General features: G+C 43.0%; 1 protein-coding gene across 2 annotated transcripts in view; it reads left to right on the forward strand.

The window, feature by feature from the left end:
- The window catches only part of TPCN1 (two pore segment channel 1), a 54,021-nt gene that overhangs the window by 9,852 nt on the left and 29,611 nt on the right, over positions 1–14,558 (forward strand). Inside the window, exons 2-5 of one of the 2 annotated variants that reach the window (XM_060249567.1) lie at positions 6,465–6,589; positions 8,064–8,240; positions 9,264–9,377; positions 12,697–12,827. In XM_060249567.1, coding sequence (XP_060105550.1) covers positions 6,465–6,589; positions 8,064–8,240; positions 9,264–9,377; positions 12,697–12,827 — 547 coding nt within the window. Of the gene's footprint in view, positions 1–6,464; positions 6,590–8,063; positions 8,241–9,263; positions 9,389–12,696; positions 12,828–14,558 lie in introns of those variants that run through there. The other variant, XM_060249568.1, reaches the window with a different exon arrangement.

Consider the following 14,558-nt stretch of genomic DNA (forward strand, 5'->3'; position numbering starts at 1 on the left):
TCCCCCACAATGCCCCCCCTGGTTTTCTGCAGACTGCAGAGAAATGAAACAGAAGTCCAATGGCTATTTAAAGACTAACAACATTTATTTCAATATGAGCTTTTATGAATTACAGCTCACTTCTTCAGATAGATATGTGTAGGGAAATCATATTGGTAATTCTTTTTATAAATTCAGAACATTGTAATGGGAGGGAGAACAGGAGGAACAGCTCAGTGTGAATTCTGCCATGAATTTTTCAAGTGTTCATTCTCAGTGTAGAGGGAAAAGAGAGAAATAAAGGTTAAAAGGTTAGGTATGAATTCTGTCATAAATCAACAGAATTAGCAGTTAGGTGTAATGGGTGATAAGAGAAGTCAACAGTTTGAACAGATAAGTAGGGCAATGAAGAAAGCTAAATAGTTAGTGAACGTTAACCTGATAGCAGTTAAACCACACCTTGGCCCCCCAGGGGGAAGCTGCATAGGATATGAGTGCAGCCGCAAATCACAATGTGTTGCCTCTTCCCACGTAATAGGAGTTCCTTGTAAGGGAAAATATCTTAGTAAGGAAAGTGTTGGGTCTCTTGGGCTTTGAATTGGCCGTGCCTATTAGAACCTATGTTTGCTGGATTATGATTTATTTTTGCTGTTTATTGGATTATGCCTCCCCCGCCCCTACAAATGCTTGCTGTTTGAGAGGAAACATGGCAGAACTTGAATGCCTAATACTAGAGTTGGATAGAAATAATTGGCATTTCTGAAACCAGTGGATTGGTAACCATAATAGGATGCTGTCCCATGGGGAAGGGCTGTGGCCCATGACACAGGTCTGCATGTAATTAATTTTGCTCAACTGTTGGGTGTGAAATGTTTTTAATTAATCAAAACTAGGAGTCTGTGAAGTTATGATGTATCGTGCTGTGCAGTGTTGTATGTAGCTGCTGTGCACATTGCTGTTCCAGAGTGTAGCTCCCCGTTTAATAAAGCTGTTAACTCAATGCATGCACGGAATCATTGGGGAGTGTCTTTCCAAAGTCTGGGTATCTAAGTGGGCTGCTGCATAGGAATTTTAAGTGGGCTGCCAGTTGGAACTAGGGATGCCAGCCTCCAGAGGGGGCCCGAGGATCTCCCAGAATTTCAGGATATCTCTAGACTACATAGATCAGTTCCTTTGGAGAAAATGGATGCTTTTGAGGGTGGACTTTGTGTCCCCCTACCTGTCCTCCCTAGGCTTCACCCAAAAATTTCCAGGAGTTTCCCAACTTGGAGATGGCAACCATACGTCTCCCTGCCAGTGGCCAGGGGGACTGGGCAACCCTTTTTGGAACTTATAGCAGGCCTCATTGGTGTGCACAAATACAGGGCTTGGCTTCTTTGAAGCAGACTTACCACTGTTGGAAGCCATGAGAGGACTTCATAAGATCATAAATTATAAGGAGGGGGTGAGTCTGAAGCAAGGGGTCTCCCAGCCCCTGGGGCAGTCTGTCACTTCAATTCCTAGATTAATGCAGACAGTTCTCTGGTGCAGTGACTGATGCAAACCTTGTTCCGCAGAGATGCAAGACCTGCCATCCAGACTGACAGTTTTCGAAAGGGAACTGTGTGTCACTGTGGTGCTTTTCTTAGCTCTTTGTTCATAAAGGAAAGGAAAGGTCCCCTGTGCAAGCACCAATCATTTCCGACTCTAGGGTGACGTTGCTTTCACTACATTTTCACGGCAGACTTTTTACAGAGTGGTTTGCCATTGCCTTCCCCATCATCTACACTTTCCCCCCAGCAAGCTGGGTACTCATTTTACCAACCTTGGAAGGATGGAAGGCTGCGTCAACCTCGAACCGGCTACCTGAAAATGCAGCTTCCACCGGGGATTGAACTCAGGTCGTGAGCAGTACTGCACCTTTAACACTCTACGTCATAAATTGGGACTACAAGCCCATTATGTGATCTCTTTGTTGAGAGCACACCCAAGCTTGACCTCTTTATACTGGGCGGGGAGATATTGTAGCTGTCTAGTTACATTCCATTTGGGAGGCAGGCATTAAACTTTTTTTTTCCTGGTAACTGTTTTTGCATAGGTTTGAAAAATTCATGTTTACCTTGGCTGCTTAAATTGCAGCAGCTGGTTAGAACTAAGTGACGTCAATGAGCTCACTTCATTTGTATATCCTTTCTTATCCCCGGATTTGTTTTTATAACTGTTTGTCCCTGGAAGGATTATCATGGAAATATGGCTAGTGTAAAAAACAAAAAAGTTTAGTCTCCTGCTGCTGGTTTTGCTTTATTTAATCTTTTGCAAATAAATAAATGATTTTGATCTATTAATAAAATGTAAAGGCTCTACAGAATGCAAAGAGGCAGTTAGAAAACCTACGTAAATGCCTCTCCAGAAGGCCAGAGGCTTCTGCACAGGAATTCATCCTGCATTGCTTGCCTGATAATTTGTGTTTTTCCTCCACTGATCATCCTTGTTCTCCGTTATGTCTTGGGCTCTGCCAGATGGATGAGCTCTCATTGCGTGGCTCGGAGTCTAAACAGAGGGAATAGTGTGCATAATGTTTCCTTGAATTCCGAAGCCCGTCAGCCAGCTGAATATCATAAGTTAGTAAACATTTGCTTTCTCCTCCTCTTTTTATGAAGGCATATGAAATCTGTTTCTATTTAGAGGCTTGCCAGATCAGCTTCCAGGGCTCCCAGTGAATGGAAAAGCTTGCTTCCCTGAACTGTCATTCCAGAGGCCTTGTGTAAGCGGGACAGCTGGCTTGGATGGAACTCTTGGGATAAGTCGCGCTGGAGTGAAGGCAGTGTTGCCATCTGTGCAAGGGATCAGCCAGCTTGTAGCTCCTCCCCGCATTACTACACAAGTGCTCTCGGGAAGGCTTTAGTTTTATGTTGGTCAGAGACTGCTAATGCTTGCTTCCTTAAAACTGTGGTTTCCCGCCAAAATAGAAACCAGCTTTCATTTGTGCACAAGAAAAAGGGAAGAGATCATTCCCTTTTGTACGCAAAACAAATATCATAGTTCAAGAGTGATGGGCCCATGATCACGTAGTGAAGTTTATGGCCATGTGGGGATTTGAACACACATCTCCTTAGTCCTAATTCAGTGCTGTGCCATACTGACTAATGTGGTTCATAAGGAACTTTTAATACTGGAAGTGATATGAAAGTCTGTTCCCTAGATTCTCACAATGTTATTTGTTGGTTTGTGGTCATCAATTCATTTAAACCCACTCTTTCGAGGGTACATATGTTAATTGGTATAGATAGCACTTTAGAGTATTTGCGGTGTTTCAAGTGCATTATTTCAGTGATCATTGCAACGTGCTCAAAAAGAGAATAAGCATTATCCCAATACTGCATGATGAGGCTGAGAGAATAGTCTGCAAAAAGCCCTGAATGTAAGTTGGTGGTTGTGGTATAACCACAGTTATATCACTGGAAGGGAAGTCTTTTATCATTTCTGCCAGCTGCAGAACATCTGGGTTGAGCTTTTGTTTCTGTTTGTAGATATTTAAGCCTAAGCATGACCAGAGGTACAAGCCTTTTGGCAGAAGTCAAAACCTCAAATGGCTCTTGACTTGTAGCCTTTGACTCTGAATGCCCCAAACCACTGGACCCAGGATGTGGTATATTATGCTGTGTGTTTTCTTATTTTTTTAAATATATTTAGTAAGCTACTTTTAAGGAGTGAAGGTAGTATGGTATAGCCCAGGGGTGGCCAAACTGTGGCTTGGGAGTCACACGTGGCTCTTTCACACATATTGTGTGGCTCTTGAAGCCCCCACTGCTCCATCAGCCAGTTTGGAGAAGCCATTTCTCTCTTTAAATCACTTCGCCAAGCCAAGCCAACTGGCAGCTTGGAGAATGCATTTAAAGTTAAAGTTGCCTTCCTTCCTTCCTTCCTTCCTTCCTTCCTTCCTTCCTTCCTTCCTTCCTTCCTTCCTTCCTTCCTTCCTTCCTTCCTTCCTTCCTTCCTTCCTTCCTTCCTTCCTTCCTTCCTCTCTCAAACATCTGACATTCATGTCTTGTGGCTCTCAAACATCTTTTGTTAAGGAAGTTTGGCCACCCCTAGTATAGCCCAACCTTGTCAGCTCTCAGAAGCTAAGCAAGTCGATACTTGGATGGGAGACCACAAAGGGAGGAAGTTAATGGTCACCCACCTCTGTTTTCCACTTGCCTTGAAAGCCCCTTGCTGGCAGAAGTCAGGTGTGACTTGATGGCACTTATGTACCTACATAAACTGTTTTGCATCCCCACCCTTGAGAGAAAAGCAAGGTAAACATGCCTAAATACATAGCAATAGTTATGTTCTTAATTTAAAGAACAAATGACTGGTGTGTAAATAAAATAATGGTGGGTGATGAAAGGATCATCTGTACTTTCCCCCTAATGTGGTGGTGTAGTACTTCTGTTTTGTTTTTTTCTAAATTAAGACAGTATTATATATAGATATATTTAGTTTTGCAAAGTTTAATGACATCTCCTGAAATACTGGAGGAGATGCAGTAACAAAAGGTAGGTGTCTGAAAGGGTTTCTTTCCAGTTGTCAAATGAGCTTCTTGCAGCACAAAGCATTTAAGCAAAAGCCTGCCATGCAGAGGAGTAAATGTAATGAAATTGATTGAAAATCCTTGATGGAACTCATGGCAAGAATACAGCTGCACCTCAATTGCTCTCTAAGATCCAAATGCTACTAAGGGCTATGAGTGCCAGCCTGCACACCAGTGTTAAGTGAATAGCTGCTATCAAAGAGGACAAGAAAGAATTGACTTTTGTACTTATGGAAGGCCTTGCATTTTCTGGTAGGCTGGGACATTTTGAGACTATTTCTTTGACTGTTTCCCCCCTCTTTGCATTAAAAATGTATCGACGCAGGGATCTGGTGCCAGGTACTTGCTGATATTGGCACCTCTCGATTTGAAACCTTACGTAGTATTCTGCTGCAAACTATAGCCTGTTTTATCATAGTCATAGTGGTTAGTTCTGGAAACTGTATAGCCACTATAGCAGAGTCTTGTGGCAGCTTGAAGACTTAATTATTAATGAATTGCCATCAAGTCATAACTGACTTATGGTGGTGACCCCGGACTGCTATTGCATTCTTCTGCCCTTTTCCTGGGTGGTCTCCCATCCAAGTACTGACCATGGCCAACCCTGATTAGCTTCTGAGCTCTGACAAGCTTGGGGGCTAGTCTGTTAGGCTTATTGTGTCTTGAAGACTTACTGAGGTGGAGTCCACTGTCAGTTGCATGACCAGTTACATGCAGTTGATAGAGAAATGTGCCCAAAGTAGGGTTGCCAGATCTGACTCAGGGAATATCTGGGGACTCTGGGGGTGGAGCCAGGAGCAAGGGTGTGGCAAGCACGATTGAACTCCGAAAGGAGTTCTGATCATCATATTTAAAGAGACTGCACACCTTTTAAATGCCTTCCCTCCATTTGGAAATAATGGATAGGGGCACCTTCTTTTGAGGCTCATAGAATTGGACCCCCTGGTCCAATCTTTGACACTCGGAGGGTGTTTTGGGGAGTGGATGCTATGCTGAAAATGTAGTGCCTCTACCTCAAAAAAATAGCACCCCCCTAGAGCCCCAGATACCAATGGATCAATTTTCCATTACACCCTATGGGAATTGGTCTCCAGAGTATAATGGAGTGCCCAGCATACATTTCTTTCCTCCCCCTGCTTTCTGATGACCCTGAAGTGGAGGAAGGGGTTCCTTGTCCCCAATTTGGGATTGACAACCCTAAAATGGCATGAGTACATTTAAAAGCGAATCTAGAAGGCTGTTTTCCAGGGCACAGTCATGTGACCTTGCGTTGCAGAGCACAGATGAAAAATGAGAAAATAAGACCCAGTCAAAAAAAGTAAGCAATCTGTTCCGCATAGGTCTATACCAGTCCCTGATTGTATTTAAGCAGACTAAGCAGCAGTCAATGGGTGTATTTCAGCATCTAAACATTATTTGTTTAGAAACTTATATGGCACACCTCCTGAAATCTGCTGGAGGCAGCGTTCAGTATAAACCACAGTAAAATCATAAAACAGCATAAAAATTTAACAAGAGAGTTCCCTGAGAATTATATCATGTAAAATTTGACACTAGAGTAGACAGCTGGGAGAAATATAAATTAATATGCTCTTACTTACCTGGCTGTGAGTATAGATATTGTGCAATATTAGTTAATTATGCACTTCCTCTTTCTATTTTTGTTGTTATTTTGCTGTTAGCTTCTGCTACCTTTTATTTAGTTTTTCACTGATTTATTATTGCTGGGTTTTATGTTTCTTTTCATTTATTAACTCTGATGTAAGCCATCTTAAGCTATCTTTATTGGAGAGATGGAAAAGTAATATTCTAAATGGAGGTGAAGGTTACGGAGGAAGAATATGCTATCAGTTCACTTGGTTGGGCATTTATTTCAACAGAGAATGAAAATCATTGAGACTTTTCTGCTCTCTCTTCTCTCCCTTTCACACAGATGGAGGCAGTTATGACTTGATCAGTGACGTCCCCAGTCCAGCAGCTGGGGACTGCTTCCCTCGACGGAGCTATGTGAGAGACAACTGGGAAATGAACTACCAAGAAGCAGCAATCTACCTCCAGGTCAGCTCTCATTCACAATATAGAAGCACACGGTCAGGGAAAGAAGGTGATGTAAAATTGTGTCGTAGCTAGGAGATTACCGTACGTCCCACAAATGTTTGAATTATAGGCTACTTTTAGAAATATTTTCTCTGTATTCCAGCAAGGATAGATCTGCCTAACTATCTCCAATTTTGATATATGTATTTCCTTCACTCTGTTTTCCCTGGGAATTAAACCCAAACGAATGGTGACCGTGTAAACCATGGGTGGCCAAACTTGCTTAACGTAAGATCTACATAGAATAAACGTTAGATGTTTGAGAGCCACAAGACATGAACATCAGAGGCAGGAAGGAGGGCAGGAAAGAAAATAGATGATGGGGAGAGGAAGCTGTGGAAAGAAACAACTTTAACTTTAAATGCATTCTCCAAGCTGCTGGCTGGCTTGGCTTGGAAAAGAGATTTAAAGAGACAAATGCTTTCTCCAAACTGGCCAATGGAGCAATGGGGGCTTTGAGAACCGCACAATATGTGTGAAAGAGCCACATGTAGCTCGAGCCACAGTTTGACCATCCCTGATATAAACCAAGCTAGTTATTCCAGTTTGGTCCTTGCGTCTGTCAAACACCGTTTATTATGCTTATGATAATTTGCTGCACACCCCCTACCTATATGTATGGACTGGTAACTTCCATTTCAATGTATCTGAAGAAATATGCAGGGACACGAAAGCTTATACCTTGAATAAAACTTTGTCTTAAAGGTTTGTTCTGCTGATTCATACCTACATGGCTACCCTGAATGGGCCATGTTTTGTCTGTCATATATCCTTGGATATTATTCTTAATATATAACAGTACTGGCTTCTGTGGCACTTCTTCTGAGAACCTGCTTGAGGTAGCTTATGAAATAATTGTGGTTTACCAAATATCATCTCTCTAATGTTGGCGAGAGGATCTGATCCATTCTCTCTTCCCTCCTGTACTTTTGTATGAGAGTATATTAGAATGAGACATTTCGTGCTATTCTAAGCAGAACTTTGCTGAAGTGAATAGATTTAGGACAGTGTAATTTGGCTTAAGATGGCACTGACTGTCTCCTAGCTTAAATTAATTTTATTGATTTATTTTTAAAATGCTTTTTCTTTGCCTATCTCTCGCAAGAGGCAGGGCCCAAAGCAGCTTAAAATAGAAGGCTTGCTGAACAGACATTACAATAAAGAGTGCTAAAAATCTCACACAATATGGATCAAGTGAGTCATAATAGTTCCCCCCCTCCCTAGGCAAAAACATTTTTAGTGCCACAGGCACAGAGGAGGCCAAGGGCTGAGCAGCTCCTGGATGGAGTTCTGTCTTTCTCCTCAGGAGTCTGTTTCTGGCTTGTGAAACAAAAAATCAAGTTACTTCTCAGTGGGAGAAATAAAAGCCGGTTACTTGGGGCTGCCTGTCATTCACATGCTTACGTGTTTTGGATTTCTTTTTGTTTAATATTAGGAAGGAGAGAACAATGACAAATTCTTCACACACCCCAAGGATGCCAAAGCACTTGCGGCCTACCTCTTTGTCCACAATCATCTCTTTTACCTAATGGAGCTGACTACGGCCCTGATGCTCTTGCTGCTGTCCCTCTGTGAGGCACCTGCAGTGCCCATGCTTCGCCTTGGCATCTATGTATGTACTTTGGGAGAAAATAAAGGAGGGGTTTTTAGGCCTTGGGGGACACAAGCAGAAGGATGGAAGATGTGGCTCTGTAATGGGATAGGTAGATTAATGGAGCTAAGAATAATATTATCCGGAATAACTGAAGGCCAGTGTCATAGGCTTGTCCTTTTAGTGGAGGTCAAAAGAGTTAAAATGGAATATGCTCAGGCAAGCTTTGTATCCAGTTATCTGAACAGGCTGAAAGCCATCAACCCACTCAAAGAAGAGATGTCCATTGTTAACATCTTATCAGAGGGTAAAATAATTGAGTTTTCAAGCATCATGCCTATTTCTAATACTTTTTTTAATTAAAAGAAAAACAACTAATGGTGGGTTCAAAACTATATAAGCAGCTAAAGTCCCTCTGAGTTCAGAATACAACTTTCCCCTCTTTTTCAAGGTAGACACAACAAGTCACTTTGTCCCAGGGAGAAATCACAAAACACAGAGGAGTTTAGGCTCTGTTATTTTTTCACAAGGACAGAAGCATGCAGAAATCTTGGCTTCGTCCCAATGCCAAGACATGCTACCAGCAATGAGATCTGAGTCCAGTAGCCCTTTAGAGACCACAAGATGTTTTGAGGTGTAAGCTTTTGAAAGTCAAATTTTCCTTTTGTCGCGATGGAGTTTTCACGCTTGAAAGCTTATACCCCAAAAAATCTTGTTGGTCTCTAAGGGGCTACTGGGCTCGATTCTAGCTGTTAGTCAGCTGTCATCTACCCTGTGTCTGTGATATGAGGAAATTTAAAAAATATATAGTATAGCTGCTCTAGCTTGAAGATCGTTGAATATTCTTAATCCAGCTGAACTCCTGTTCAGATTTTAAAAATATCACTTAAAGGCTTAATATGGAAATAATGGTTTCCTGCTTCACTACTCTAGTTGTGTCTCCCCTCCCATTTAGATCACTGGGCCATTGTCAAAACTTGAAGTTTTTGTAAATTGAGCTGGTGAAATGATGAATGTTCAACCCTTTTGCTTGTCCAATTCCAGATTCATGCAACCCTGGAGCTGCTTGCCTTGGCAATAGTAGTATTTGAGCTGTCTATGAAAATGAGATGGTTGGGCTTCCACACCTATATTCGGCACAAAAGGACCATGGTCAAGGTGAACCACTGGTAACCCTCTCACCTACTTGATCTGACCTTTTGCAGGAGACAAAGGAATGGACTGTATCTGAGCCATGACAATTTTGATAGAGCGTGTTTGGGCTGGTGAGATGTTCTGAGAGACCTTTTTGTTTCCTTCTTGACTTTAAAAAGTGGCTTACTGGAGTTAGCCATTTGCTTTGGCAACTCTGCCCAACCCTTTGTGAGTCAATGGGTTATTCTGTAGAACAGCAGGCTGTTTGACAGCTGTCAAAACTACCTTTTTCAAGCCACTATAACAGGAGTCCCCAATCTTTTTGAGCCTACAGGCACCTTGGGAATTCTGATGCAGCATGGTGGGCACAACCGTGAAATGGCTACTACAAAATGGTTGCCACAGGAGCTGGACCCTGCTGCAGCTTACCATCCATCACACAGTGAAGATCCTTGTGCTGTGGTAGCATCTGCAGTCAAATCCTTGATTGGGCACATGTTCACCTTGCCCACTCACTTTCTAAAAACATTTGTTGGACACCAGGAAAAGTGTTGCTGGGCACCATGGTACCCACAGGCACCATATTGAAGACCCCTGCACTACCGTTTTACTTTTTAGCTACTTATTTTCAAGTGATGTCAGTCCTCATTACTTCTTTGCTGTCATTTATAATTTGATCATTCTCATTAATCTCATACTGATTTCACACTAGAGCTTGTCCTGGGTGGTGCTTCTCTTCATTTTTGCACAAGCTGCTGCAGAGCTAGGAGTTGGTGCACCGCTCTCCTGTGGCAAACAGAAACCGCTTTGTCAGGCTCTTCCAGTCGGGGTGCAGTAGGGGTCGGGCTCCAGAACGCCTTTTAGCCAGCCAGGGACAGGGAGAGGGTTAATGCCACCCAGACCTCCTTTTTTGTCCCTTGCTCTAGCAATCCTTCTCTCTTGCTCACAGTCGGAACTTCTTGTCCCTGAAGCCCTGAGCTCTTCCTCCCTGGCATACCTGTTGGTCCGGCTTTAAAGAGCTGTGCTTCCCCGCCCCTCACCACTGCCCCCATCAAGCCTTTATTTGGCATGGCTGCGCTGGGGTGGGCACATGCAGGAATTCCTCCATTTTGACAGAGGGGGAAGGGGTGGCTCAGTCTGGAGTCGAGGCTTGGGCCTCGAGGGCCAGACACGCTTGTAAGAGGATCTCAGTTGTGGCAGGAAAGCGGCGCTCCAACTCACAGCTCTGCAACAGCTTGTGCGAAAACCAAGAGAAGCTGCTGGAGCATAAGGGCTCTCCACCTGGAAGAAGCTCAGTGCAAAATCAGTCCTAGTGTTAATGCTGTTGTTACTAGTTCGCTACTTCAGTGTGTGCTCAACTGTTTGTGCATCTTATATTTTTAAACTTCCTCAAGGCAGCACTTTTTCTATCAGAGCCACACCATTTTGAACTAATGAGCATTTCAGTTCATTTTTTAAAGACTCGCATCCTAAAAAAAATGCAAATTCATTGGATTGAGTGTTCTGTGCTGTACAAAAGTATACAAATAATGGCTGCATATATTAAAGCAGTGGCTCGCAACCTTTTTGGCACCAGGGGCTGGTTTCAGAGAAGACCATTTTTCCACAGACCGGTGGGGGGGGGCAGCGCTGGGTTTTTTGCTGCCCCAGGCTGCCCCCCACCCATGCCCCCCATGGGGGGGTCTTTAAATGGGGGGGGGAGATTGGGGCTCCATCTGCTGTTTCTCTGCTAGGCAGCCAGGCGACAGAAGCAGCCAATCTGCCACCTCCTCCCATTTAAAGACTCGCAGCAATCAGCTGATTGGTGGGGGTCTATAAATGAGGGGTAGGCGAAGGTTGCAACAGCACTGCCCCTTCCGCCTTTCCGGGACCCGGGCAGACAAAAGAGGTGGTCACCCAGGCTGCTTTGCCGGGGCGGAAGGGGCAATGGGGCTGCTCTGCCTCACTCGGAGGCTGCCTCTTTTGTCTGCCCAGGGGCAGTGTGGTGCCTCTTCCTTGTGGCCCGATTGCTAGCAGGCCAGGGACAAGTAGTGGTCCATGGCGCAGGGGTTAGGGACCCCCACATTAAAGTTATGATTCTCTAGTCTGTTTTAAATATATTCTATAAATTCAGATAATCTCACAATCTGACCACAGCTTCTATAGAACTTTAGCAATGTATAGCAAAATATGTTTTTGCCTTATCTGGAGGGTAATTACTATGAATAATGTGGTATTTTAAATAGCATTTTTGTCTGGGTTCCAAATAAGGGGGAAAATATTACAGTTTATTATGCTCTCAGAGCATTCTGAGAGATAGTTGCCTTACTGATCTTCTGATGAAACAGCATGCAAAACACATAGGGGTCTTCAAGCAACATATAACTTTCTCCTGTTTCACCATCTTTCCCCCCCTTCTCTTCTTTGACTCCCAAAGATGATAGCAAAATCTTTCTTAAAGCTGAACTTTTATAGCATGCCTATTATAAAAGCCCTGCAATTAGTCTTTTCTTGGGGGAGGCATACAATACGTAATGGACAATAATCTTTGCTGCCTTCAAGCCACAGACACACAGGTGTAAATTTACAGGTGTTTAGTATGTCTGTTATCAAGGTAAGTTGAGAGCATTATTTGAAAGCAGAGTGCCAGGAAGGCAGACTGCCATGTCTAAGAGAGTAAGTTTGCAGAGAACATAAGAAAAGCCCCACTCATTTAGCTCAAAGCTTCATCTTGTTTAGCATTCCATTTTTGTCACTGGGCCCCTAGAAACTTCCAGGAAGCTTGCAAGGCAGGAAGGAATCCTCCTCCCCACCTCCCAGTGGTTGCTACTCAGAGGTATACTGCCTCTGTATATGGATGCTCCATTTAGCTATCATGGCATAGCTCTGTACCCTTCCTTAAATGTGCCTGATCTTGTCAAAGAGTGCAATCACCATCTCTGTTTTTGCATCATAGACTTGAGACAGATAGTTTGGCTAAGCTCCCTAGAATGGTTGTTTCCTTATCTTGATAATCCTCAGAGTACATTTACCTGGAGATGGGGTGAAGTGTATGTGTGTTCTTTTGAGGTCCTGTCCAGCCAGGAGGCACTGTTGCATTAGTGCTCAAGATGCTGAAGACAGTGTCCACTACCAATATCTGTGCTTGCCTTATATACCACTCATTCATGTGCCTTCCAGTCCCATTATGATTGTTAAATTCATTAGATAACCTTATTTTTTAAATGTGGTCTGCTTCACACAATGCCCCCCCATTGCTTTAAAACCAAGGCACAATTTTTATAGAGGTCTCATGCTGACAGTCTGATAAGGATGTGCTTTGGAAGTGCCTATTGTCCTCTTCTGTGCCTTCTGTTCTTGGCAGACCTGTGTGCTGTTGCTGCAGTTCATCGAGGCAATAGTGGTGTTGGTGCGCCAGACGTCACACGTCCGTATCACGAGAGCCTTGCGTTGTATCTTCCTAGTGGACTGTCGTTACTGTGGAGGTGTTCGAAGGTATGAGACCTGGTCTTTGGGCAGTATGCTGTAGCCACAGCGCAACTGCCAATGGTCTGTCTCAGTTCTCTGTTCACAAAAGCAGTAGAAAGCAAATCTATTCCCTTAATATTTATTATGTCTTAAGATAATTTGGGAAATGGACTAGCCTAATTTCAGAAGTCTTATGTGTTTAGACTATGTCCAGAAAGGCAAAGGAAGGGACATTCTGGCGATCAGGTGGGCCAGGGCTTAAACTTGGTACTGATTTATTCATTATGAAAGAACAAATATGCATATAAGCATAAAGAAAGGTAGAAATTCTAGATGCTATGAATATACAAGTCTAGCTTAACCTAACTTCGCTTCAGAGAACAGTGATGAAATAAATCTTGGCCATTTTTTATGGGCAGGTATACACAATGAAGTCATGCATGTCATCTTTTTGGAGTGCACAAACATTTCTTTGTTGGTAATGAAACAGGTAGCAACTGTTTGATCCATATATTATCCAGTGTACAATACAGGTACTAGAAGCACACTTGCAGTGGTATATTCGGGCTCAGCGACTCCAAGTGTTAGATTCTTAAATTCTGATTTCTTATCGAGCACCAGTTATGCAGTTTGTGTCGTGGTTTAAGGACATGTCAGCTGTAACTTGTAATACAACAGACTGATATTCAGCTCAGAACCCTATGCAACAGTGGGTTCCCAAAACCCTTTGCAGCAGTGGGTGCCTCCCAAGTCTCCATTAATATTGAATATAAACACTGCAGCATTGAGAGTCCACTAAAAATTGATATTAATGTGAGAGACCTGATCTGGACTCATTTGGCATCTGATGGCAGGAAAGTCTGTTAAGACAAACACATGGCCAACGTGAGCTGGATATGGTATACTTTTGGAATAATAGGAAGTGGGGGGAGAAACATAGACCTTTTCACAAACCCATTTTCTGAATATGTGGATGAACATGTTTACACCCACTCAGATAAACTGTGCTGGCCAATTCATTAGCCTCCTAAAGGAGTTCCAATGAGCTTCCCTAGACAAAGAGATGGCTTTAGTTCTTGTTATCACATGATGGACTTCAAGTGATGATAGCCACCTTACTAGAGCCTCATTAACCAGCATGGTGTAGTGGTTAAGAGTGGCAGACTCTAATCTAGAGAACTGGGTTTGATTCCCTACTCCTCTACATGAGGCCTGCTGGATTACAGTCACAGTTCTCTAAGAACTCTCTTTGGCCCACCTACTCACAAGGTGACTGTTGTGAGGAGAGGAAGGGAAGGTGATTGCATGCCGCTTTGAGACACCTTAAAAACCAACTCTTCTTCTAACTGATCTTAAGGGCACATGAGAAGGGCCATGTTTCAGTGGTAATACATGTGGTTTGCATGCACAAGGCCCCAGATTTCAGCTAAAAGATGTCTGGTGGCAGGTCTTGGGAAAATCTTAGAGAAAGAGACCACCTACCCAGAAGAAAATGTTACGTTAGAGTGGCTAGTGAAAGAGGTTCTTGTTCCGGAAGGCATTTGAGCTAAACTGGTTGACTATGGGATGGCGTCTGTTGTGTTAGTGTACCTGACATTTTACTGCTAAATTTAAAAAATATATTTTTATTTGTTGTATGTTTTTGATTTTTATTGTTACCTTTTAATTGTTTTGATTTTTATTGTCTTGGTTTGCATGTGACGTATGACAGCACTAAATAAATAAATAATGTGTTTGGTTATGGTAGCTTCATATGTT

This window comes from Heteronotia binoei, chromosome 11 (genome assembly GCF_032191835.1).
Source record: "Heteronotia binoei isolate CCM8104 ecotype False Entrance Well chromosome 11, APGP_CSIRO_Hbin_v1, whole genome shotgun sequence".
In the NCBI taxonomy this organism is placed as follows: Eukaryota; Metazoa; Chordata; class Lepidosauria; order Squamata; family Gekkonidae; genus Heteronotia; species Heteronotia binoei.